The 24,876-nt window shown below is 39.0% G+C and overlaps 1 protein-coding gene and 1 pseudogene across 19 annotated transcripts in view; both read left to right on the plus strand.

Moving 5' to 3' along the window:
* The window catches only part of AIM2 (absent in melanoma 2), a 130,830-nt gene that overhangs the window by 94,035 nt on the left and 11,919 nt on the right, over positions 1–24,876 (plus strand). For 4 of the 19 annotated variants that reach the window (XR_010586395.2, XR_010586394.2, XM_005541317.4 and 1 more), the window contains exons 1-3: positions 16,107–16,240; positions 19,278–19,559; positions 24,087–24,220. Coding sequence is in view for 14 of the 19 variants with exons in the window: in XM_005541317.4 (XP_005541374.3) it covers positions 19,298–19,559; positions 24,087–24,220 (396 nt within the window). In the remaining 5 variants the exon portion in view is untranslated. Of the gene's footprint in view, positions 1–16,106; positions 16,241–19,275; positions 23,504–24,086; positions 24,221–24,876 lie in introns of those variants that run through there. The other 15 variants (XM_015455099.3, XM_065543981.1, XM_074039875.1 and 12 more) reach the window with 7 other exon arrangements.
* LOC141410302 (cell cycle checkpoint protein RAD1 pseudogene) lies at positions 11,101–11,863 on the plus strand (annotated as a pseudogene).

Raw genomic sequence — 24,876 nt, forward strand, 5'->3', positions numbered from 1 at the left:
GATCCACCCATCTCCACCTCCCAAAGTTGTAGGATTACAGGCATGAGCCGGTGTGCCCAGGCCCTGGTATCAAATTTTGACTCCTCTACTTATGTAAAGCTTTGTAACCTCAGGCCAGTAACCTATCCTCTTCCCTCTGCATCTTGGTTTCTCTGTCTGAACGTGGGTAACAATTGTTCCTATTCTTCGGGTTGTGGCTGGGCCTAGAGAATACTTAGGACATGAGGATTCACCTCCTTCTCCACTTCCTGACATGGGGTTGCCTATGCTTCACCTCTCCCACCTTACCCTTCACCGTGTTCTTCCTTTTCCTTAGAAAATAAGCTTTAACATCCTTCAGTCTGATAATATGGACCTGGGTCAAGAACAGGGGCCAGTCTCTAATCTGTGTAATTGCGGAGTATGTATTTTGGAGTTTAACTTTATGCATAGTTAGGGCTAAAATTGTTATCTGCTATTACAAACTCCTGCTGCATATATATTTATAAAATTTAGGTCATCTTCTACATATTATGTAGTAACTTAATTGTTTTCAGCTTATGCAACATGGTGAATCATTTCCTGAGTCACTTTGGTGGTTAGTCTCTTAGTTTTGCATGTTCAGATAATATTTTCATGTTTTACTGTTAAAATTGTGAATAGTCATTTGTTTAAATGAGTTTATATATTTGTTTCCTACAGTAAATATCAGGAACTAGAATTGTTAGGTTATAATTGCCCTCTTATTTCAATAATTTTTAATTCATGATACGATGACTCACCTAAGTATTTCACTTAATTGTTTTTTTTCCTTAATTTGAACATTAGAAATAGGGCTATGTTTAGGGTGTGCATGCCCTTGGGCAGTCACCCTGTGTTTCTTCTGGCCCTGCTACATTGCTGACTCCAGTGGATACCATTTACTTTCTGTTCTGTGTGTCCTTGAGGCCCCTTTCATGCTACAATATTTTTATAGGTGATGGCAGTTGAAGCATCCCCATTCTAAGCAGGCCCTTTTCAGTAGAGAGGGACGAAGCCACCGTTTTTGCTTTGGCAATTGCTGGTGTGTCAGTGAACACACACACACTCATAACATTTCTTACCACTTCCTTACACATCACCCCCTGAGTTACTCTCCAAATACCTTCCCCCAAGGGCACCCAGAGGGCAGGACTTCAGCTGGCTGCCTTGATTCATCCCATCCTACAGATTGCTCTGAAAACAGAGATGATCAGGATAATGTAACGATTGCACTTTATAAGTATATAATTTTATTCATTGTCACCAGTTACATGCTGGCCATCCTCAAGCATGTAAGATAGTCTTGTAACTTGTGAATCTTCAGAAATCAGAGGAGTTTCTCCTCCTCTTCACTGATGACAGTAGTCAAAAGGGACCCAGCCTAGAATAAGTAAAGGGAAAGGCAGAGCCTACCAAAGCATGTCGTGACAAATATGTCGTTGTGGACTGACTCTACCCAGCATTTTTCAGTGGTTGTAATGCCACACATGGCTTTAAGGAATTAATAGGATTGGAGACAAGCTTTTCTGTCTTCTATACTTATAAGACCAAGAATGGTTCAATATAAAAAATGTAACCTTTATCCCATAATTCTCTTTTCTAGCTGTATTATCTGTTACTTTATTAAGTAACATTTAAAGTTATTTTTATTCATTATTTTTACCATTCTCAGGACCATACAAGCCAATTTCTACAAGTCTAGCATTAGGATTGCGGTTTCTCCTTTAATGGTGATTCATCTTTCCCACATACAGCCTGCCCCTTCATTCTCATATTTCCATTTCAGTAAGAGACTGAAAGAGAAGAGAGGCCAATAGGAAGTTACACAGGAAGAAGAATACCAGGAGGGAGTGATGGTGCTGAACACAAGGGAGCCATTTGAGGTGGAATCTTTGAAACTCACACATTTTATGCTAATGTGGTAGAGGTTGCTTAGGGAAAGTCTTTAGCATCAATGTAAAAGACAATTTTTAACTCAAAGAATGATCAAAAATTATTTCCCTGATGGTTTCCTAGAGTCAAACCATGCCTTACACATGTTTGATGCTGACTCTGACAGAGGGATCCGTGTCTTCAGTTACCATGTCAGTAGACTAGACAAACAGCTCATGGTAAAAAATAAAAGACAGACAAATAACCTCCCAAACACAACCTCGTAGGAAAGATAATAAGAGTTTTCACCTTAAGGTAAAGTTTTGGACTTGGTCCGAAGTGTCCATAGAAGACATTTAATTAAACATTTTTATTTAGAGATAAAAACAAAAACAACATTGAAAGGCATGGAATTTTAGTGGCATGGTGACAATTACAATGACAAAATTATGAAATGTGAAGCAATCACACACTTTCTAGCAGCATGCGAGAGAGACTGATTCATAGACTTTAAATTCATGTATTATTTTTACCTTGTGGTATATTTTTGCACATTATACTCACATCCTTTTCTGGTGTATGTATCTTTACACTGCATTCCTGCACTTTATTTAAAGTGACAGTAATTGTGAATATGACTGAAGTTAAGAGTTGAAATGTCATCTTATGTTGGGTCCCCAAGAAACAGACTGTTAGATTTGCCTGCAAGAAGTTTATTAGTGGGTGCTCTTGGTAACACCTATAAAGGAGAGAGGGAAAATGGGTTGGGCAGAGGGAGAAGTTAAATTGTAATGAGGGCTGCAGCCAATTCCCCTGCGAACCCTAGAACTGGGATGGCCTCTAGTTATGCCTAAGTGAGGCAAGAAGGCTGTGACCTTGAACCTCCTCATAGACCAATCTTTGGTTTCAGGCTTTCTCCACAGAAGGATGCAACTTTGGGGAAGGCAGTTCCCTTCAGCATAGGGCAGTCCTGGAACACAGAGTCAGGTGTCAGCTGTAACACTTCTAGCAGCTGGGAGAATAGGCACTTTGGTTGCCGGGTTGAGGGATCTAGATGGAACAGCCTTCAGTCCAGTTACTGAAAACAAGTAGTTACTGAACTAAAACTAAAAACCAAGAGAATAGGCAGGGCAGAGATGAAAGAGCAGTGATTTATGGAAAGCCTAGAAGAATAACTTTGTCATAGAAAATCATGTGTATATTCTTGTGATCATGTGATTCTGGGAGTCAGGGTACATGTTTTGAGTGGCCATTTTTGTTTTGACTGGTACATAATTTAAAGAACTAAGCAGAGTGATCCTGTTTTTTTTTTTTTCTTTTGTTTGCTTGTTTCGTTTTGCATTCAGCTATCCTGAGAGTAAAAAAGTGAAACTAGGAAAGAAACTTCTTAAGGAAGAACCAGATAGTGAAACTAAGCAGGGGAGCCTGTAGGTAAGGGGGTTGAACAAACAATCCAACACAAGGGCTTCTTCAAGCAAGTGACATGCTGTATGTCTACTTCCTGTGCTTCTATTTCCTGATCTACTGTGGTTTTTATCCTTTTGGTTATGGAGTTGAACTTCTTCATTTTGCCACCAGGAGGCAGTGTTTTGTAGTGCTTAGGAGGATGTGCTTTGGTTATGCCAGGTGACGTTCAAATCTTATTTCTACCATCCACTAATTGTATGACCTTGGTCCATTCACACGACACTGCTAAGCCTCCATTTTCTCATCTATAAAATAAGAATAACAACAGTACTCACTTTGCAGGATTGTTTGGAATATTAAATTGAAATAATGCTTGTAAGCACCTAGGTCAGAAGCTCACAGCTGGTCTCTCATGCCAGAAATGGTCTCCCGGGCTCACAGCTGGTCTCTCATGCCAGAAATGGTCTCCCGGGCTACAGACACATTTTCCATCTCATACAAATGACAGTCCTTAACCAAGTTTTCTTAAGAAACTAGTCAGTGTTTTCTTTGAATAAAGGATAAAGGAAGGCAAGAAGATGTAATGGGTTTGGTGATGAACTAAGTTAAAGTGTGAATATGGAGATACCCGTGAATACAGCTGCTCTTAGTCATTGTTGCAGTCCATTTTGTGTTGCTTATAACAGAATACCTGAAACTGGGTAATTTATAATGAAATGAAATTTATTTTTTACAGTTCTGGAGGCTGAGAAGTCCAAGGTTGAGGAGGCTATCTGGTGAGGGCCTTCTTGCTTGTGGGAACTCTGCAGAGTCCCCAGGCAGCAGAGAGCATCACCCCAGGCAGCTTAGTGAGCTAGCTTAGGTCTCTCTTCCTCTTCTTTTAAAGCCACAAGTCCCACTCCCATCATAAGCCATTAGTCCATTAAGCCATTAATCCATTCATGAGAGCAGAGCCCTCATGACCCATCACCTCTTCAAGACCCCACCTCTCAATCTTACCACATCAGGGATTAAATTTCAATGCAAGTTTTGAAGGAGACAAATATTTAAATCATATCAGACATCAATACATAGAAAGAAAAAGCTGCAGTTATTTAGATACTGCAGTTTCATTGAAGATGGGGCTTGGTGGAGGAACATCATTTGCCTCTGTTGAGGCATATGTTTTGATATTGAATTGGGGAAAACCAGACTGAAGCTGTAAGTCATGCCCTTGACATTATGAAGCAGCAAACATCAGGCCCAGCTGAGTCATGCAGCTCCTGAATCCTGGCATTCCTTCCTCTCATGGTTCTAAGGCATGTTTTTTTATTGAAAAAACATCTTGGCCACATGTTCAGGAAGATGTAGGATCCAAGTGTCAGAGACACAACTTTTGTGACACACCTCAAAGTCATTTTCCAGAGGCACTTCAGTCACCCTCAGACCTCAAGCAGGCCTGATAACATCAAAATTATCCCGTACCTCATCTATGCCTCTTCCTCTTTTTCTGTCCACCCGATGTTCCACCTAGAGACCCAACTTATCACCAGTTGCATTAAGTCTTTCCACTATTTTGTAATTTCCCTTTATCTACTTTGTTAAATGAGAAACAGGAAAGAAGTAAGAATAAACTGAAAATTTTTTAATTATGCAAAAAAACTTAGGGATCAAAGGATCACTCTGGCAATGCAGAAATCTACCAAACTCTGCCATTTATCACTATTATATTTAAAAAATAGACTTGGGCAGCGTGGTGGCTTACGACTGTAATCCCAGCACTTTGGGAGGCCGAGGCAGGTGGATCACTTGAGGTCAGGAGTTCAAGACCAGCTTGGCCAACATGGTGAAACCCCATCTCTATTAAAAATACAAAAATTAGCTGGGCATGGTGGTGGGCACCTGTAATCCAAGCTACTCGGGAGGCTGAGACAGGAGAAGTGCTTAAACCTAGGAGGCAGAATTTGCAGTGAGCCGAGATCGCGCCACTGCATTCCAGCCTGGGTGACAGAGCAAGACTCCATCTCAAAAAAAAAACAAAAACAAAAACAAAAACTTTCCAGAATAAAGGAAAAGCCTGGCATTGCTTTTTATAACATACAGATGGCATCATAGGTTCTTAAGAATTTATTAATAATTGATTAATATAAATGTTGGGCTGTAAATACCAGAATCATCCTCCTGATCCCCCCATCCTTGTCTTCAGGTATGCTTCCACAGTTCAGCACAAATATGGTTCCTTCCACTGACATTTAAATGTTACCTTAGTCTCAGCCATGGTGATCATTGTTTTTTTTTTTTATTGCAACCTCACCTGACTGCCATCATCCTTACCATCTCCCCTGACTCAGCCCTATCACTAGAATTGTCCATATAAAAGACATTGAGTAGTGTAGGGGTCAAGGAAAAGGGAAGAAGTAGAGACTGTTGGGTTGGGAGCCTACGTCAGTGGGAGAGTTGTGGTTCCGTTAACAGTAAAAGGGAAGTAAGAATGAGAAAGTACTTAGAGTCCTAAGACAATCAATGATTTAGGATATGTAAAGGTTGAATTTTTCATTATGCATTTAAATAAAAATGTGTAGTACAAAGTTTTAAATGTACACTTGGAGTTTTAAGGTGGTGAGTCTTGGTGATTCGAGTTTGTAATTATTTTATACAGATTCAGTTTCTGCCCACAAGGAGTTTATACACTTCCCTGAAAAAGGCAGACAAGACATTAGACCTCATAAAACAATATATTGATAGTCATAATAATAACGGATAGAGTTTACTGAGTTCTTTCTATCTTTCAGTTACTTTGCTTAGTGTTTTAAATGTGTAAATTCTTAATTTTCACAACACCTTCTAGGATTAGGGACTGTCAGCCTTCAGTAGATTAAGAGACCTGCTCAAGACCACACAAGTGGGTGGAGCAGGGATTTTAACCTGCACGGGTATGGTGCCCGAGCGTGTGAGTTTACTTCTTTCCACTTTTGGTGTGATGGAATGTCCTGGAGATGATGGAAAAATAAACAACAGGAGCACTTAACTCAGACTTGGGCTTGCAGGATTTGACAATAGTTTTGGAGAAAGTGAGATATAAAGAAAGACCTGGAGGTGAGTAGGAATTAGCCAGATGGGGGAGGAGGATGAAGTAGAGGGTGAGGTATGTTCAGATTCTCCTGGAGCCTAGTGTATGTGGGCAGAGGGAGGCCAGGAAAGGCCTGGCCCCAGAGCTCTCTGATGAGCTGGCCAAAAGGAAAGCAGAGACAGCCTCATGTCACAAACAAAGCATCCATGTTTACGAGGTGGAAAGAGGAGAGATACTGACAATGAGGACAAAGATAAGTGGTTCAGAAGCTGGAAGAGCTTTAGGATCTATTGTCTGGCTTTTATTAATATTTTTGCCTCACCCTTGTTGTCTTTTTACCTGCTCCCTGTTTCAGTACATTGAGATCAAATATAAGTAGAGGAAACCAAATTAAACATCATAGAATGATGGGTAAAATCTGGTGGAAGCAAATAATTATCTGTTGGATATTTCCTAGATCTGAAACAGGATTTGCTAGATCTGAGCCCTATCCTTCTTTCCCCTCACACTCCACTGCCAGCTTTATTGAGGTATAATCAACAAATAAAAATTGTATGTATTTGTAGTATACAATGTGATGTTTTGATATTTGTGTACATTGTGAAATGATCCTATAATCAAGCTAATAAACATGTCTGCCACCTCACATATTGTGTGTGTGTGTGTGTGTGTGTGTGTGTGAGAGAGAGAGAACATTTAAGATCTACTCTCTTAGCAATACTCAAGTACACAGTACACCACTGAGTGTCGTCTTCCTTGAAATACTCTTTGCCTTGCCTTCCAGCACTCCACCAGGTCTGGCTTCTTTTCTCTACTGCTCTGACCTTTCTTTGTAAGTCTTCCTTCTTGACTCTTCCTCTTTAGCCCAATCACTTGCTGTCTGAGCTCTACGTGGCTTGGAGGCCTGCCCCCTTCTCATTCATGGTGGCCTCTCCTGACGGTCTCATCCTGTTCTGCAGTATCGGCTGCCATCTGTATTTGGATGCTGCCCACGTTACTGTCTGGAGTTCTGACCTTTTATCTAAGCTCCAGGCTCATATATTCAATTAAACATCCCCATTTACATATCTCATGGGCACTTCAAACGCAACACCTCCAGCGCTAAACCCACATTTTCCTCACTTACTTTGACCTGCTCCTCCTTGGGTGCTCCCTGTCTCTGTAATGACACTATCATTTACCTACTTTCCGGAGCCAGAAATCTGGGAGTAATTCTGGAATCCTTCTCTCTCTTGAATGAGTTTTTAGTGGCCATGTGTCACATTTGTGCCTTCCCAGAATCTTTTAAATAATTCACATGTAATAATTCTCATGTCCCCAACGCAGAAGACAGGAGTCAAATTCTCAGTTTCTTTTTCTTGCAACCCAGATGGACACAGGTGACCTAGGCTTGCCCTGTCAGATGCTTCCAAGGGGGGCTTGATTTAGAAGTCATCAACATGAGAACCTGGCTCTCCATGGAGTTTCCATCTTGCTGATGCGGCTGGCTTCAGAGACATCTGGGTTTTAGGCAATAGCAGCAATTGCAAAGTACATACGGAAGTGGCAGTTGTACTGTAGATTGAGCAATTGCAGTGTTGTCAGGTCTTGGCATTATATGTTTATGGAACAGAAACAGTGAACTTATTCAGAATAGTTTTGTTGCCTGGTTTGGTGTGTGTGTATGTCGGTGGAGGGAGAAGGTGTGGGAAACACAGTTTTGTTTTTTGTTTTTCTTTTATTCTGTGAGTTTAGTCTTGACTTTGTTCCTTCAGTCCTTCAGATTCTCCAATGATCTCTGAGGAGTGTGTGTGTGTGTGTGTGTGTATTTCAGACAGGGTTTTGCTCTGTCACTCGGGCTGGAGTGTAGTGGTGTGATCACAGCTCACTGCAGCCTCAAACTCCTAGACAATCAAGTGATCCTCCTGCCTCAACCTCCCAAGTAATTGGGACTACAGGCGTGTGTCACCACGCCCTGCTAATTTTTAAAATTCTTTGGAGAGACAAGGTCGCTGTTTGTTGCTCAGGCTGGCCTTGAACTCCTCGCTTCAAGTGATCCCCTCGCCTTGGCCTCCCAAAGCGCTGGGATTACAGGCATAAGGCACCGTGCCTGGCCTGGGTTTAATATTTTTAATAAAGTTTCTGTTTCCTTAAACTATCAAAAATAGCTTATGTTGTTTGCAGTAGGAATCTTGAGCAATTCAAGATAGTTGCTTTCTCTCCAATAGAAAGTCTAGCTGTGTTTTGAGCTGTGTGAAAGGAGAAGGGAAGGATGTGGTAAGCAAGAACCAGAAATAAGGGCTTGGAAGAGGGAAGGCCCTGACTCTCCAGGGTTTTTTTCATTTGATCACATTATATAGAATATATAAATTATGTACAAATATGCCAAAAACAGGGCAGAGTGATGGAAAGAGAATTGGAATTTTAGAAAATAATTGGGTTTAAATTCTGACTATACCACATACTAGCAGGGTACTCTAGAGCAAATGACTTAACTTCTTTAAATTCTGTTCCCTCACTTATGGGTTGCAGTTAATATTTTTACCACATAGAGTGGTAGGGTTACATGAGATAACCTGTGAAAAAGACCTCTCACTTATTGGCTGACTGGCTGAGTGGTAAAGGTTAGCTCTCTGTGCCAGAGGCAATCAGGGACTCTAGAGAACGCATCAATAATTGGTTATATATAGGTGGTCCATAAGTATTGACTGTTCAATTCCATTGGCCTAGAATTCCACTCTTTGTATTTCCATATGTTAAAACTCTTATTCCTTCTAATAGGAATCGTCCAAGTGCGTTATTTTCTTTAATTGGACCTTTCCAAATTCACTTAGCTGGAAGTAATGAATTCTATTTCTGAAATATTATTATATTTTATCATAGATCATATTTGGATTAATAGTGTAGAATATAGATCCTTAGGATGGTATAGAATATAGAGCCTTAGAATAGGAAGATACTTTGGTGAGCATTTAGTAGAGCTAAAATTTAGTAGAGCTAAATGGTATAGAATATAGAGCCTTAGAATAGGAAGATACTTCAGTGAGCATTTAGTAGAGCTATTTATGTTTTAAATTTATTTTCATTCAATTATTATATTACTATTGATTGAAATTCAACAATATTACAAGGATGATAATAAAAGAGTAGTCCCCTGCCTCGTACCTTCCCACTCCCAATTCCCACTCACTCGAGGCAACGTTTTTTAACCTTTCATAATAATATGTTATCTTCCTAGTTTTCAATTTTAGCCACTCCATTATCTATTGATTTGCTGCAATAGAAGATACAAATTTGGTTTTCTTACACCTCTTTTCTTACATTGTTGGAACCCTACATCTTACCAATACATGTGCATTGTCTCTCTTCCTACTTTCCCAATATGGTCATTTCACAATTGTTGATTAAATCATTGTTTGGTGTTTTAAATTACCATAACTCTCTAGATAAAACTAATCGTTAAGCCATGTAGTATGGTTAGATTCCTTCTTTATGCATCTTTATTTTTTTCTGAAGTCAGTGACACATCTTTAATAATTTATTCCATCTTGATGTGCTTATTGCTAATTATTTTAAGAAATCCAAAATAGTAAAATTTCTCTCAAAATAAATTCAGGTAATTTCTCTGCAACCACCCACTACCTGCAACACTTATATTTCACACACTTTTTCCTTAGGAAATATTCTTTTTTGAGCTTTCTGTCCCCCTGCTTTGAACAAGTTTCAGTCTAGCTCTGTACAAGTCAAAGTTCAAGGGCTTCTGGTCACCATTTTCCTGGGGTGACATCATCCTTGTTGACTGAATGTTTGTGTTACCGCCAAAATTCATATGTTAACATTTTAACCCCTAATGTGATGATATTAGGAGGTGGGGCTTTGGGGAGGTGATTAGATCTTGAGGGTATGGACTTCGTGAGTAGGATTAGTACTCTTATACTACGTGGGATAGTGCCCAGGGAGCACTTTCATCTCTTCTGCTGTGTGAGGACACAGCAAAAAGCCGTCATCTTGGTAGGTGTGGTGGCGCACACCTGCTGTCCAGGAGTTAGAGCCCAGCTTTGGCAACATGGCAAGACCTTGCCTCTAAGAAAAAGAAAAGAAAAAAGATGGCTCCCTGTGAACCAGGAAGCAAGTCTTCACCAGATACTGAATATGCTGGTATGTTGATCTTGGACTTCCCAGCCTCCAGAATTGTGAGAAATAAATGTGTATATAAATTGTTGTTTATGAGCCACTTAGTCTATAGTGTTTTTGTTATAGAGGCCCAAACAAACTAAGACATGGAGATTCCTGAATAATTTTGTTCCTTCCTTACATGTACATGTAATTATAATTATCAGCTAGGTATAGAAGACTAGGCTGAAAATTGTTTTCCTCAAATGTTAAAGGAATTGCTCCACTCTCTTGTAGCTTCTAGTGTGGCTGTCAAGAATGCCAATTCTATTCTCATTCCTAATCCTCAGATATGATCTATTCTTTCTCAGGAAGCTTTTAGGATCTTCTCTCTCCTTGGTGTTTTGTAATTTTAAAAGCATGTTGCTAGAAAAAAAGAAAGACCTAAAAATCAATCATCTAAGCTCCCATATTAAGAAACTAGAAAAATAAGAGTAAATTAAATGCAAAGTAAGCATAAGAAAATACAGTTTTAAAAAATTAGAGCCGAAATCAATGAAATTGAAAACAAAAATTAAGAGTGGCAGGAGCTGCTCCACTTCCTCCTGTTTTCAGGGAGCTGGAGCTTACTTCTCCAGGGACTTGGCTAGGAAGGGCTCTCTAGCGTCTGGGCCACACTGCAAAGGCTGGAGTGTTTTAAGAGTTTACATGTCAGGAAGAGTCTGTTACTTTTCAAATTAACTTAATTGTCCTTTTAGACTGTTTATTTTTGGATCAAATCCTATGCCAGGGATTTTAACTGCACTTTGAATGTATTACCAAGGTTATGGTGACCCTTAGATGCTATTTTTGGAAGACGGAGGAACGGTGACAGTCTGCAAATCAATACTCGAGAGCCTGAGGAGCCTCTGGATTTTGACTTCTGCAGTACCAATGTAATTAATAAAATTATTCTGCAGTCAGAGGGGCTCTGAAGCATTTCCCAAATTGGATGTGATGACTGAGGTCCTACAGATTATCATGTCTCCTGACAAGCATTATTTCAGGTTATCTACTTTTGGAAATTTAGAAAGTTTGCAACTTGACTTCCAAAGATTTTTATTTGATGCAAGCATTTCATTATAATCAGACCCAGGTCAACAGATTTGATTTATTTGCTGATACCTTTTACAAAGACATTAGTCCTATATTGCAAGGTATTTTATTCACACAAATAACAGGATTTCTTTCATTATAGTATGTGATTAGAATGAATGGGGCAAATACGTTTTATGGAATATTACTGTTGCCCTGATTAAGAAGTTCCTGAATCTGAGGCTTGAGTATGATGGTTCATTGTGATGTTTATGTGTACATTCATGATAAGTTGAGTTCTCATTCTGAGTATAAAAATCTTCATAATTTCTTATTGAATTTTCTATAGAGAAGATGCATGGAGAAGATAAAAGCAAGGTCGTCCCTGTACCCTAATAGCTATGTATTTTGTGAACAAATGCTTTCATGAAGTCATAGATTATCTGGTATTAGACTGTCCTGTGGCTCTGTCTTTTGAACTCATGGGAATCATTGTGAGCCAAGATGAATAAGTTATAGGTTCTATTCCATTTAAGTAGAACATTTCAAGAGTCTAAAGATTTAAAGTTTGTTATTGAAGGCATATCAGAACTGTTCTTTTGTTTATTTACTATTAGAAAATGCAAAGGCATATGGACATTGCTTATTAGTTTAAATGCCAGAGATTAGATATTAAAGCAGTGGTTCTCTAAGTGTTGTGCCAAGACCAACAACAGCAGAATCACCCAGGAACTTGTCAGAAATGCTGGGGGTGAGGCCTAAAATCTGCATTTTCACAAGCTTCCCCCAGGAAGTTCTGATGCATGCTAAAGTGTGGAAATCACTGTTTAGATACATTTTTAAAAATTAACATTTAATTGCCTTGAGGTGTTTGCTTTTACTTGTGATTTCTTTACAAAAGTTCTGAAATTGAGGCATCACTAAACAAGTCTGAACAATTCTTTATATGATCTATTTCTAAAGCATACCTTTTTAAGAAATCTGTGGACAAGATATAAAAGTCTTCAGAGTCATAGATTTTCTCCTTATTCTTAAAACTGTTCAATGCAGTACTTATTAGATACCTTCCGTTTGCCCATAAACATTTTTTGACCAAATCAATGTATAAAAAACCAGTTAGTGGTTTCTTACAAGACTAAACATACTCTTATTATATGTTATTATACAGTACAGCAATTGCATTCCTTGATATTTACCCAAAGTTGAAAAATTAAGTCCACATAAAAACATGCCACAGATATTTATAGAAGGTTTATTCATAATTGCAAAAACTTGGAAGCAACTAACATGTTCTTCAGTATATGAATGGATAAACTGAGAGAAATGGAGACAATGGAATATTTTTTAATGCTAAAAAGAAATGAGCCATCAAGCCACGAACACCCATGGAGGAATCTTAAATGCAGATTACTAAGTGAAAGTCTGAAAAGGCTATATACTGTATGACTTCAACTATATGAAATTCCGGAAACAGCAATACTATGGAGACAGTAAAAAGATCAGTGGGTGGTTGCCAGGATTTGTGGGGAGAGATGACTAGACAGAGCACAGAGGATTTTAGGGCAGTGAAACCACCCTGTATGATACTATAATGGTGGATACCCATTATACATTTGTCCAAACCCACAGAATGTACAACACCAAGTGTACCCTAATGTAAACTGTGGAGTCTGGGTGATAATGATGTGTCCATGCAGGGTCTACCCTGGTGGAAACGTTGATAATGGGGAGGCTGTGCATGTGTGAGGGAAAGGGGTATATGCAAACCTGTGCCTGCAGCTCAGTTTTACTGTGAGCCTAAAACTGATTTAAAAAACAAAGTCTACTAAAAAAAAAAAAAACTGGAAAAAAAATGCGAAATGACATGCTTTTGTGTGTGTTCTTTCTCATTCATCACATTCGATATTTATTTGATAACTTTCTTTTTTCTCCACTCACTCTTGTTTAAATGCTTATTAGCTGGTTATTATTCATCCTGGCATAAACCTGTATATCTCTTATCTTTTCTCTTCTGTTTTTCCATTTTATTGTTTTCTAGGTATACTTTTAGAAAGAGCTCTTCAACTTTATCACCCTATTAGCCTTAAAACTTTTCTGCTATCACATTTAGATAATATATTTATAAAATCTCTCCTGTTAATTTGTTCATTTTTTACAAGTATCAGCACTGTCTTTTTGTTTCATGGATGCAATGTCTTTTCTTATCTCTCACATATATATTTCTTCTTCTACCCTCTGCTTTGTCCTTGTTTAAGTTCCTTCTTCTGATTTGTTTTCTGTTTTTTTTTTTTTTTTTAAGTTGGAGGCTTTTCTGAATGTTATTTATATCTGTTTACTCATATTTAAGAAAGAAATATCTATACATATATACACACAAAACTGAATTGAACTCTTTTTGTGTTGGCCTGGTTTATTTATGAGTTAGTTTAATTATAGGATTAGCACGAAAGGGCCTGAGTCTTCATGCTGGAAAAACTCAAAATGTCAGTAACGGTGGGAGTTTTTCCCCTCTTGGGCCAGTCGCTACAGTGGGATCCTCCAGTCTTCTGCTTATGGCGTAAACCTTGCTGTCAGTACTCTAGGAGTCAGTGGGGAAAGGGCTTGGGGATCCCACTTTTCTCTGTGAGACTATTAACAAACTTCCCTTTTCAGCACGGTTGCTTCCTTTCCTTTCTGTGTCTTGTCACCCAGTCGGGTATCTCTCTGATCAAATTTCTTGGTAAAACAAAGCTGAAGGATGAGCACTTGTCTGTCTGCCCTGGGTGCGGCAGTGTACCTGCTCCTCATTGAGACCACTCCCCAGTTTAATCACTTAACTCACCTTTTACAGGACTTGAAGCCTCAAATCACTATGCCTCTCCGGGGTGGTGCTTGTTGGGTTCTCCCTCAACAGGGAGCTTTTTCTCATTTACTCAGTAGGTTACCAAATTCATACACTTCGCAGGCTTTTTTAATTCTTACATATTGTTCTCTTTGGTGTTCTTTTGCCTTGTGTGATCCACTCACTCATGCATTCACTCATTCAACAAATATTTTTTGAACACTTTCTCTATGCCTGGCACTGTATCAGGTGAAGTGGATGCAGTGAGCCAGTGGGCAGAAATCTCTTCCCTCATGTGTGTTACATTTTAGGAGCATGAGCCAGAGAATAAACAAACAAATGACATGTGCAGTATGTCAGATGGTGGTCAGTAACACGTGTGGGAAAAAATAATGCGGTGAAGAGGTAGAGAACATGCTGGTCAGAGAGGCCCCACAGATAAGGTGCTATTTGAGCTGACAGCTGGCAAAAGTGTAGAAACAAGCCTTGCAGCAGAAAGTGAAGGAGGTCCTGCAGCTCTGGGCTGATTACGTGGGCATGGTTAGGTGCTCTTCCTCTGCTCCCATCGCATCTTGAGCATGCTTTAATTATAACACTTATCATTATGTCCTATTGTGATTATTAAATTACATGTCTGTTTCCATGACTTGGCAGAGCTGCTGAACATCTGGAACTTTGTCTTACTAACTTTTATATTCTCAGAATCTAATACATCGTATTAGATGTTCAGTGCATAATTGTTAATTCAATGAATAAAAAAGGAAAACCTCAAGTAAATTGCAGACTAGAATCAAGCCCTCAAGCTCTGAGTTTAGGGTTAGGAGCCTGGTTAGGAAGAAAGACTGTATATATGCTTTTGAGGCAAGCAGTCAGTGAGGGAATGAGGCACGATTACTTGCATGTGGCTACAAGCAATAAAAATGGGGTCAAAATGGTTAGCAGAGGGACTGCCCCACTAGTAGACAGGAACTGTTACAACAGGCTATGACAACGAAAACAGATTGCAAACTTCCTACTTAGGCACAGATGAGAATGTAACACAGAAGAAACCGGCTGCAACTGGTTAAAGCCAAGATGGTCGAAAACTTGGCTGACTGCTGACCCTTAGCTTCATTGTGCCTTAATATCATAAAACTTCCATGGGGGAATTCCCACTCCCATCATGCACCTGACGCCATGACAGTTCTGGATTAACCATCTTTAGTCAAGAAAAGGGTGGCACCCCGATTCTGGGAATTGCCCGCCCATTTCCCAGAAAAGCCTTCCTCTTTATCATAGAGTACCCCATACCTTCATTGTGCTTATTCATGTAGTACATGAACCACATTGCCTGTGACTCAATCTTTGAGTGCCTGCACTCGTCCCTTGAGGGTATCCTTGCTTTTGCTCCACAATAGAATGTCTGTACTTTCACTTTGGTCTCATTTCCAGATTCTCTTATGCTTTGAAGACAAGAAGCTGCACTGGCATACTGGCAATGCTTGTAGATACCCTCTGAGATCAGTGTGCTTGTTTATACCAGAAAAAATGTCATCACCAGGCCCCTTAGTCACAAAGCGTATCACTAAGTCATCTTCGGTCATTTTTTACAGTTTCCTAGCCACTTTCTGTTTCCAATCAGTGTAACTATGTGGCATGACTCAGATACAAGTTTCTATAGAAATTTTCTTCTGTGGCTGCTAGTGAGAACCCAAACCAGCTCAGCCAATGAGAGCTCCAGTTGTCACTCCTACCCACACTGGGCCTGCGGGTGACGGGAAGTGTTTATTAGGGGTACGTGTGAAGCTGTTCAGAAGTGTCAGAGTCTTTGTAGCTTTGAAAGTCACGTAGGTTATTTGGGCATGCTCTCCTGAGCCCTCTGTTAGTTAAGCTCTCTGAAGAGAAGGTGGCAGACCCGGTTTGCTGATCGCCCCAGGGATCAGGAGGTAAGCACCATGGAGGAGCTGGGTTAGAGAGGAGAGACTGAACCGTTTCTCCGCCGAAAAAGACAACTGAGGAAATGCCAGCCATGCTATGCACCCCTCTGAGAACTTGAACCTGGGAAAATGGACATGAGCTCTGAAAGGATGGGTTCATTTATCTTTTACTCACTTTAGCCATGTCCTCTGGTGTCTCTGAGCTGGTGTTCCTTAAGCTTCAGATTCCATTGGGGTTTATCTATCAGCCTGTTTGTAAGACTAACTTTTATGCCAATAGCAAATACAAGCATTTTTTAAGTTAACAGATATTATGAAGTAAAATGCAAGTTTTTCATTTATAAGACAACATAACTTCAGAGAAAATGATGAGTCAATCTTATTAAAATGTGATTAAAATGTGATTGTTATTATATAAGAGGCTTATAGGAAGATTAGTTTCTTATAGACAAGTAGGAAAGCAGGAATCATGCCAAGCTGATTGTAGATATTCAGCAAAGGTAGTGTCCTTCCTTGCTTTCATCAGTAGGACGGGGGCATTTGGATGGCTTTATCATTACAAATATTTTTAATGTTATTTCTTATTTTGAAAATGGTCCTGATAATAGTTTTAATTTTCACTCATGAACTCTACATGTATAAGTAGAGTTTGTCCAGCCCTTACCAGCATATAAGGAAAAACATTATGAGGCCATTAACAGTGATAGTTTAGAATTTATTAACATTGACTCTACTGATGGTGGTATTCAAGCTTCCCTAAAATTCACAATCAGTTATTTTCAGCTCATAGACATCTTTTCCTGTTCTTCGGCTTATTTCTTCCACTTTATATGTTGCTGCTCTGGAAGTCATTAATTGCTAATAATGTCAAACATCTTTTTTATGTTTATTGGATACTTGAGCAAATTGCTCATTCACATCTTTTGCACACTTTTCAAATAGACTGTTTATTGTTTTCTTAGTGATACATGGTTCTCCATGTATTCCAAAAGCAAAACTTCTATTAGCTATATATATATATATGTATATTTCAGGTATCTGCCCAGTTTTTGCCTTATATAAACACTTTGTTTAGTGTGTGTGTGTGTGCACGTGTGTGTGTGTTTCCTACAAAGAAATTAAGAATATGCATGCAATCACATTTGACAAAGTTTGTTTTTTTTTCTGGCTTGTCCTTTTTGTGCCTTGTTTAAGAAACCTCCTTCTACTTCAATGTATTGAGAAATTCTGTGTTTTATTCAACATCATTACTCTTCTGTTTAGATAATTAATCCAGCCAGATATATATTTGTGTATGATATAAGAGAAAGGCCAAATATATCATTCCCCGAATATTATCTTTTGCCTGAATACTTTTTATAGTTGGCCATTCTTTCCTTGTGATTTTTAACGCCAGTTTGATTATGTACCATGCTTTAACTTACATGTGGTCCTGTTTCCACACTCTATTTATTAGTTCATTTTTCTCTATGCCACTGCCATATCGATTTAATTATTATACATTTGTAGTAAGTATTGATACCTAGTAGTAGGGATACTACATCCTAATAAACAATTCAACATGTTTTGCAGGTTTTTGTCTTTATTTTTTTCATTTAGGTTTTAAGATCATTCTGATAAGTTCTATGAAAAACCCTTTGAGATTTTGGATGGGAGTTTATAGATTAATTTGACAACATTGCTGTCTTCATTTTATCAAGTTTTCCCATTTAAAATATCACACATACACCCACTTAAGTAGGTCTTTTAAATCTCCCAATGAAGTTTTATAAGGTTCCCTTTAAAACTCTTAAATATATTGTATTAGATGTTCTTATGTACTTTGTAGTTTTGTTGCTATTGGAAATTACTTTTTTACGTGATTTTTTTCACTCTTGGAGTGGTGCTAGAATAAAGGAATGCATTTCTGCATATTAATCTTATAGTTATAAACTTTTGAATGATTATTTATAATGTTTTGTGTATTATTTTGGATACTATACATAAACAACTATATTACTACAATGTGATTTTGGCAACAAGATACAAAAATAGGTTGATGGACAGAATAAAGAATCCAGAAATAGACTCACTCATATTTGGACAACTGATTTTTGCAAAGGTAAAAAAAATCGTTAAAAAGGATAGTCTTCTTAATATACGGTTCTGGGAAATTTCATATTCATATGAAAAATAAATGAACTTTGAGTCATTGCTTATACTATATACAAAATAACTCAAAACGGTACATACACCCAAATAAAATGATTAAACCATAATATTTTTAGAGGAAAACATAAAATCTTCTCATCTTGAGATTGGAAAAGATTTCTTAAATAAGACAGTGAAAGCATGATCCATGAAAGAACAAATTGATTAATTGCACTTCATCAGGTATATGTATATGCGAAAATTTATCAGATTGTATACTTCCAATATATGCACTGTGTTGTATGCCAGTTATGCCTCGATAAATCTATTTTAAAAATAAAAGGAAAATGTATCCTGTTTCCTTTTTGTTGTAGTGTTTTGTTTGTTTGTTTGTTTTGAGACAAAGTTTTGCTCTTGTCGCCCAAGCTGGAGTGCAATGGCGCGATCTTGGCTCACTGTGACCTCCGCCTCCTGGTTCAAGTGATTCTCCTGCCTCAGCCTCCTGAGTAGCTGGGATTACAGGCCCCCACCACCACGCCCAGCTAATTTTTGTATTTTTAGTAGAGGTGGGGTTTTGCCATATTGGCCAGGCTGGTCTCAAACTCCTGACCTCAGGTGATCCGCCCGCTTTGGCCTTCCAAAGTGCTGGGATTACAGGCGTGAGCTACCATGCCCAGCTGATGTATCCTGTTTTCTAAGAATTCCAGAGGTGTTGTATACTTTCTGAAGATGTCTTTCCCAGGAATAGGGATCACCTTGCTTAAGAAGTTCTTACCTATGTCCCATTCAAATCTCTTTTACTACTGCAAACATTTTGTTTATTTTTCTTTAAAAATATTAATAGCTCACCTTGCTTTATTTTGAATGTAGAATCCCTTTTGGTGTTGTAATCTTACATGCTTTGGATTCCTTATAGGTTGATCCCAAAGTCGTCAGATGGAGAGTAAATACAAGGAGATACTCTTGCTAACGGGCCTGGATAACATCACTGATGAGGAACTGGATAGGTTTAAGTTCTTTCTTTCAGACGAGTTTAATATCGCCACAGGCATACTACGTACCGCAAACAGAATACAAGTAGCTAACTTGATGATTCAAAATGCTGGTGCAGTGACTGCAGTGAAGAAGACCATTCTTATTTTTCAGAAGTTGAATTATATGCTTTTGGTAAAACGTCTTAAGGAAGAGAAGGAGAAAGGTAATGTGGTAGTCCCGCACCTGCCCAGTCCCTTTCTCTGCCAAGCCTGGGCCTTTCCTTTCATGGCGTCCCTGGGATATGACCCCCAGTGCACACTGTTGGAATTTGTTTGCTAACTTAGTGCACCTGTCTCTTTGCCCCCTTTTACTGAGAATCACTTGTAGGAAGTGTTTGTTACAAATTCCACAAATCCATTCCAGCCTTGGTTTGCATCTCTTGTTCCAGCCTTTAGGGTGACCACTTCCATTTATCATCTTTTCTCCTTGCCCATCTTTGTCTCCAGTTCAATTACAGTGAATATGGATGTAGAATTTCAAAGTTAACTTTTCCCAACTCCATTTCCACAGTATGTAATGCTCTCACATTCTACTGAAGTCTCAAAAATATAAATTATTGCATTGGAAAATTGTAAACCAGGATATTGAGCACCTTTTTTTCCTTCACACAGTCTGTTTATTTCTCTCCATGTCCCTATCTTTCTATGGTCCCAGACTATGCTGCTTTCTTTAGGGAATGATCTCCTCCTTCTTCAGGGAGGGAGAATCCTCCTTCAGGGATTCTCTCTCCTCTCTATCTCCAGTGACAGTATAAATTACCCACAGCAAAAAGACTTTTTTAACATCATTCAATAAATCACTCATCATCTCCATCTGAATTATATACATTTAGTTTAAATTCCTGATTTTGTTTACTAAGAACAATTGATACGTCCCGGCTTTATGTCTGAAGAACAAAAAAGAGCTAACAAAGGAGCATATCACTCCAGGACTGTCCCAAATGAGAGTCTCCAAATGCAACAGTTTTAGGATTCAAAGTAAAACCGTAACAGCAAAGATTACAACAGCTTTTAATAGCATTTGTGGGTGTACAACACGGTGACATGGCTTCTCACACATGGTTTATAAGAAGGTTAAATGAAGCCACATAAGTGATACTATGTAGGTCCATAATTCTATACAGATGTAAACTGTGAGGTAGTTTCTAAGGCACTAATGAGAAAGGAGTGGTTGTTTTCCCAGGCTTTAAGTTAGAAGGTGTAGTTCTTTAAGATGGCCCTTAGATGGCAGTAACTACCCATGTTACTTCCATGTAACCAGCTGCCCTGTGTTTCTTATCTGGGATGAGACAGGAATCTATTGGCAAACATAGGCTGAGATATTTAGAAATATCTTCTATTTTGGCAATAAATCAAGAATTAATTCTTCTCTTTGACCAGGATAGCACAAAATTTCCCCTTCTACAATCTTCTCCCCATTTTGCTGTTCTAATGATTCTGGGATTTTGTTATTCTACTTAGCTAAAAAAGATCCAGTTTGGGACTAACTTGGAGACTCAGGAGTAGATCATCCAGAGGCTGTCCCAAATGAGAGTCTCCAAATGTAACAGTTGTAGAATTCAAAGTATGCTTTTGGGCCAGGTGCAGTGGCTCACACCTTTAATCCCAGCACTTTGGGAGGCCAAGGCAGGTGGATCACTTGAGGTCAAGAGTTCGAGATCCGCCTGGTCAACATGGTGAAACTTTGTCTCTACTACAAATACAAAAATTAGCCAGGCATGGTGGCAGGCGTCTGTAATGCCAGCTACTCAGGAGGCTGAGGCACGAGAATCAACTTGAACCCGGGAGGCAGAGGTTGCAGTAAGCTGAGATCATGCCTCTGCACCCCTGCCTGGGCAACAATAGTGAGACCCTGTCTCAAACAACAACAACAACAACAACAACAACAACAACAAAACACAAAGTATGCTTCCTGCATGCTCTACAAGAAGGCAACTGAGTTCCTTCATCGCTCTCAAATTCCATCCGTGGACATACTTAGGCCTCTTTTGAATGTAGGAAATTTTTGTGTGTCCATGCTATTTCTATTATTGTATGAAAAGCTTTTGTTTCATTTTTTTTGAACAGTTACTATCATTCTTGTTTAAGTGATCCTTCTCTGTTGCCATGGCATGTCTGCATGTAGAGTGCTATATGCTCTTCTACTCACAACCTCACCCCATGGAAGGTAGAAGATACCTGGAGAATCTTTAATGAAGACAGAGGCAATAATTAGTAGAGAGGAGAAGCTTTTGTATGAAGCAAGATGAGAAAATACAAGGACTCATAAGCATAGAAAAAGGAAGCGAAGAGAAAATGTGATCACAGTCTACAGAAGTCCTGCAAGATTAAAATAAAATGCTGAAAATGATAAATGAGATAATCAGTAACAATGTCCACCTGATTATTAAGGCAAATGAGAGATTTATAGTGGGCAGACAAGCTTGTCCACAAATATTGGTACCACGGTGTGTGAGATGAAGTATGGCTGATGTGATGTGGTAGAACGGTAGGTTGATTCCCTTGGCCTCCTTGATGCTGTTTTCTCGCCGATGCTGTGAACATAGAAGAGACTTTATCTGCATACCTTTCTGAAACCAGTTGCATGGAACTAACTTATCATTAGAAGGTTAGTGTAACTTCTTTCTAGAGCAGAGATCCTGCTACAATATCCCTGTCAGACAGTCAACCACTTTCTGATCTTTGAAAGGTAATGACAGAGTACCTACTGCCTCATAAAACAGTATCGTTTCTGTTTTTAGTAAAATCAAAGTGATTGCCTTGCTATTTCAGCCCAGAGTTGTTCAAATTCTATCAGAAATGACATCTAATAATTTCTCAGGCCCTCTTCTGCCTGAGAGTGCCTTAAGTCATTAAACACGACCATCTTGTTACATGGTCTTTTTAAAAATCAGGACTAGGAGTTGGCTTTTCACAATAACATATAACCTGACCATAGATGTGGAGGAGCCCAGCCAAAGTATACAACTGCATTTTGTAGGCATTAGTGAGGAGCCAACATGCCACCCATCCATCCATTTCTTCATCCATTCAGTAAATATCTATTGAATTGCTAATAGGTACAAGGAAAGCTTTTAGGTTCTTATGATAAAACAAGGTGTTAAAAACAAATCCAAATTTTATACAGCTTCTATTCTAAAGGGAAAGTAGATATTTTTCTTACAGGAAAATTTATGAATGTAATTAATTGAGACAAATGCTCTAATGGAAAGGAAGATGGTTCTTCAGCAGCATGTGTCAAAGGAGCATTAACATAAGCCACGAATTAGAGTTGGTGTTGGTCAAAGTGGGTTCCATAGGGAAGTGACCCTTGCACTAAGCTCTGAAAAATGCATAGGAGTTAAAGGTACCTTCAGTCAGAGGGAACACTGTGAAAATCCCTATGACAGCAGGTGTTGACCTGCTTGAGGACTGAAAGAAGGCCAGTGTAGCTGGAGTACAGAGAGTCTTCAGAGGGCAGGATGGGGTCCCCTCGATAGAAGGACAAGGCAAGGCCTTGTAGAACATAATTAGAAATCTGTGGCCAGGTGCGGTGGCTCATGCCTGTAATCCCAGCACTTTGGGAGGCTGAGGTAGGCGGATCACAAGGTGAGGAGTTTAAGACCAGCCTGACCCACATGGTGAAACCCCGTCTTTACTAAAAAAATACAAAAATTAGTCAGGCATGGTGGCATGAACCTGTAATCCCAGCTACTCAGGAGGCTGAGGCAGGAGAATCACTTGAACCTGGGAGGTGGAGGTTGCAGTGAGACGAGATTGGGCCACTGCACTCCAGCTTGGGTGACGGAGTGAGACTCTGCCTCAAAAAAAAAAAAAAGAAAAGAAAAGAAATCAGCCCTTGTTTCATAGCAGTAGTTTATTCATTTTCACTACTACATAAGATTCCATTTAATTGATAATTACATACACATATAAACTCATATACATATACATATATAGAGAGAGAATTGGTCTATTTTTTATTGTTATTTTAGTCATTTGAGGCCATTGTGAAAAATGCTGCTATGAATATTTATTATAAGCCTTATGTACTTATCTTTGTATGTTTGTATTTGTATGTGTGTTTCTCTTGACTGTACACCTGTGAATGGAATTACTGGATGTTAAGGTAAGTAGATATTGAATTTCAATAAATAGAGTCCCAAACCATTTTCCAAAGTGTTATACCGATTTAAGACTAAGACTTCATAGTTTCTTTTGTTTTTTGTCTTTTGTTTTTGTTTTTTGTTTTTTTTTTTTTTGAGACAGACAAGGTCTCACTGTGTCATCCAAGCTGGAGTGCAGTGGTGTGATCACGACTCACTGCAGCTTTGAACTCCTGGGCTTAAGTTATCCTCCTGCCTCACCCTCCCAAGTAGCTGAGACTGAAAACATGTGACATTGCACCTGGCTAATTTTGAAAATATTTTTTATAAAGATAGGGTCTCCCTATGTTGACTAAGCTGGTCTCAAACTCCTGGCCTCGGGTTGATCCTCCAGCCTTGGCCTCCCAAAGTGCTGGGATTACAGGTGTCTGTGCCAGGTCCAGTTTCTTTCATTTTAAAACAAGATTTTTTTTTTTTTTTAGAAAAATTAACTGCTCTTGAAGATATCTTAATATGGTTTTAGTATTTATTTCTGGTGACATTTGAAAATGTGCACTGCTCATATGTTTATATGCTTATTGGCCATGTCTTCCATTTTTTAATCAGTTGATAAGGAATACAAATCGGTAACAAAACCAAAGCCACTAAGTCAACCTGAAATGAGTCCTGCTGCATCTGCAGCCGTCAGAAATGATGTCACAAAGCAACGTGCTGCACCAAAAGTCTCTCCTCATGTTAAGGTAGGATGAGGAGAGTGGAGTGGTCTTTGTCCTTGTAAGAGCATCACTGTCACTGTCATTTCCCACATTGTTCTCTGTTCTTTATCTCAGAGCATGCAAATAAGGGAATTAAGGCCACAGTGTGAAAAGCACTCTGAGTCACAAAAACAGGAACTACCTCTGATTAATCAGATTAAACACCTGTTGAGCTTCTAATCTCTGTCAGGGCCTGGACACATTAACACTCTGTTATGGTTTGGATTCTATAAGACGAAAACTCTGAGATAGACAGTTGTTTACAGGAAGTCTATTTTAGAGCACTTTCAGAATTAGTATCTGTGAGGAAGTGAAAGGAGTAGAAGAGGAAGAATGTCAAGTCCAATATAGTTGCAATAGAGGCCTTGGCCTACCCCACAGGGAGCTCGGGAGCTGAGAATGCCCTTCAGGGCTCCCAAGACTGGTGGGGGAGTCTGTGGTTTGCACAGACCCAGGCTCTGGGTCACATCAGAGATCTATTGCAGAGACTCTTACACTCGGCCTGGCATGCCTCTGTTTGTTTTCCCCTGTATTTTCCCTTAGTTCTTGACAGCAAATTGCTTTTTAAAAGTAATGTAAAAAAGCCCTTTATACACCTGCATGGACAAGGTGAGGTGGCCCTGTTTAGCTGAGAGAGTAGT

Source organism: Macaca fascicularis, chromosome 1, assembly GCF_037993035.2.
Source record: "Macaca fascicularis isolate 582-1 chromosome 1, T2T-MFA8v1.1".
In the NCBI taxonomy this organism is placed as follows: domain Eukaryota; kingdom Metazoa; phylum Chordata; class Mammalia; order Primates; family Cercopithecidae; genus Macaca; species Macaca fascicularis.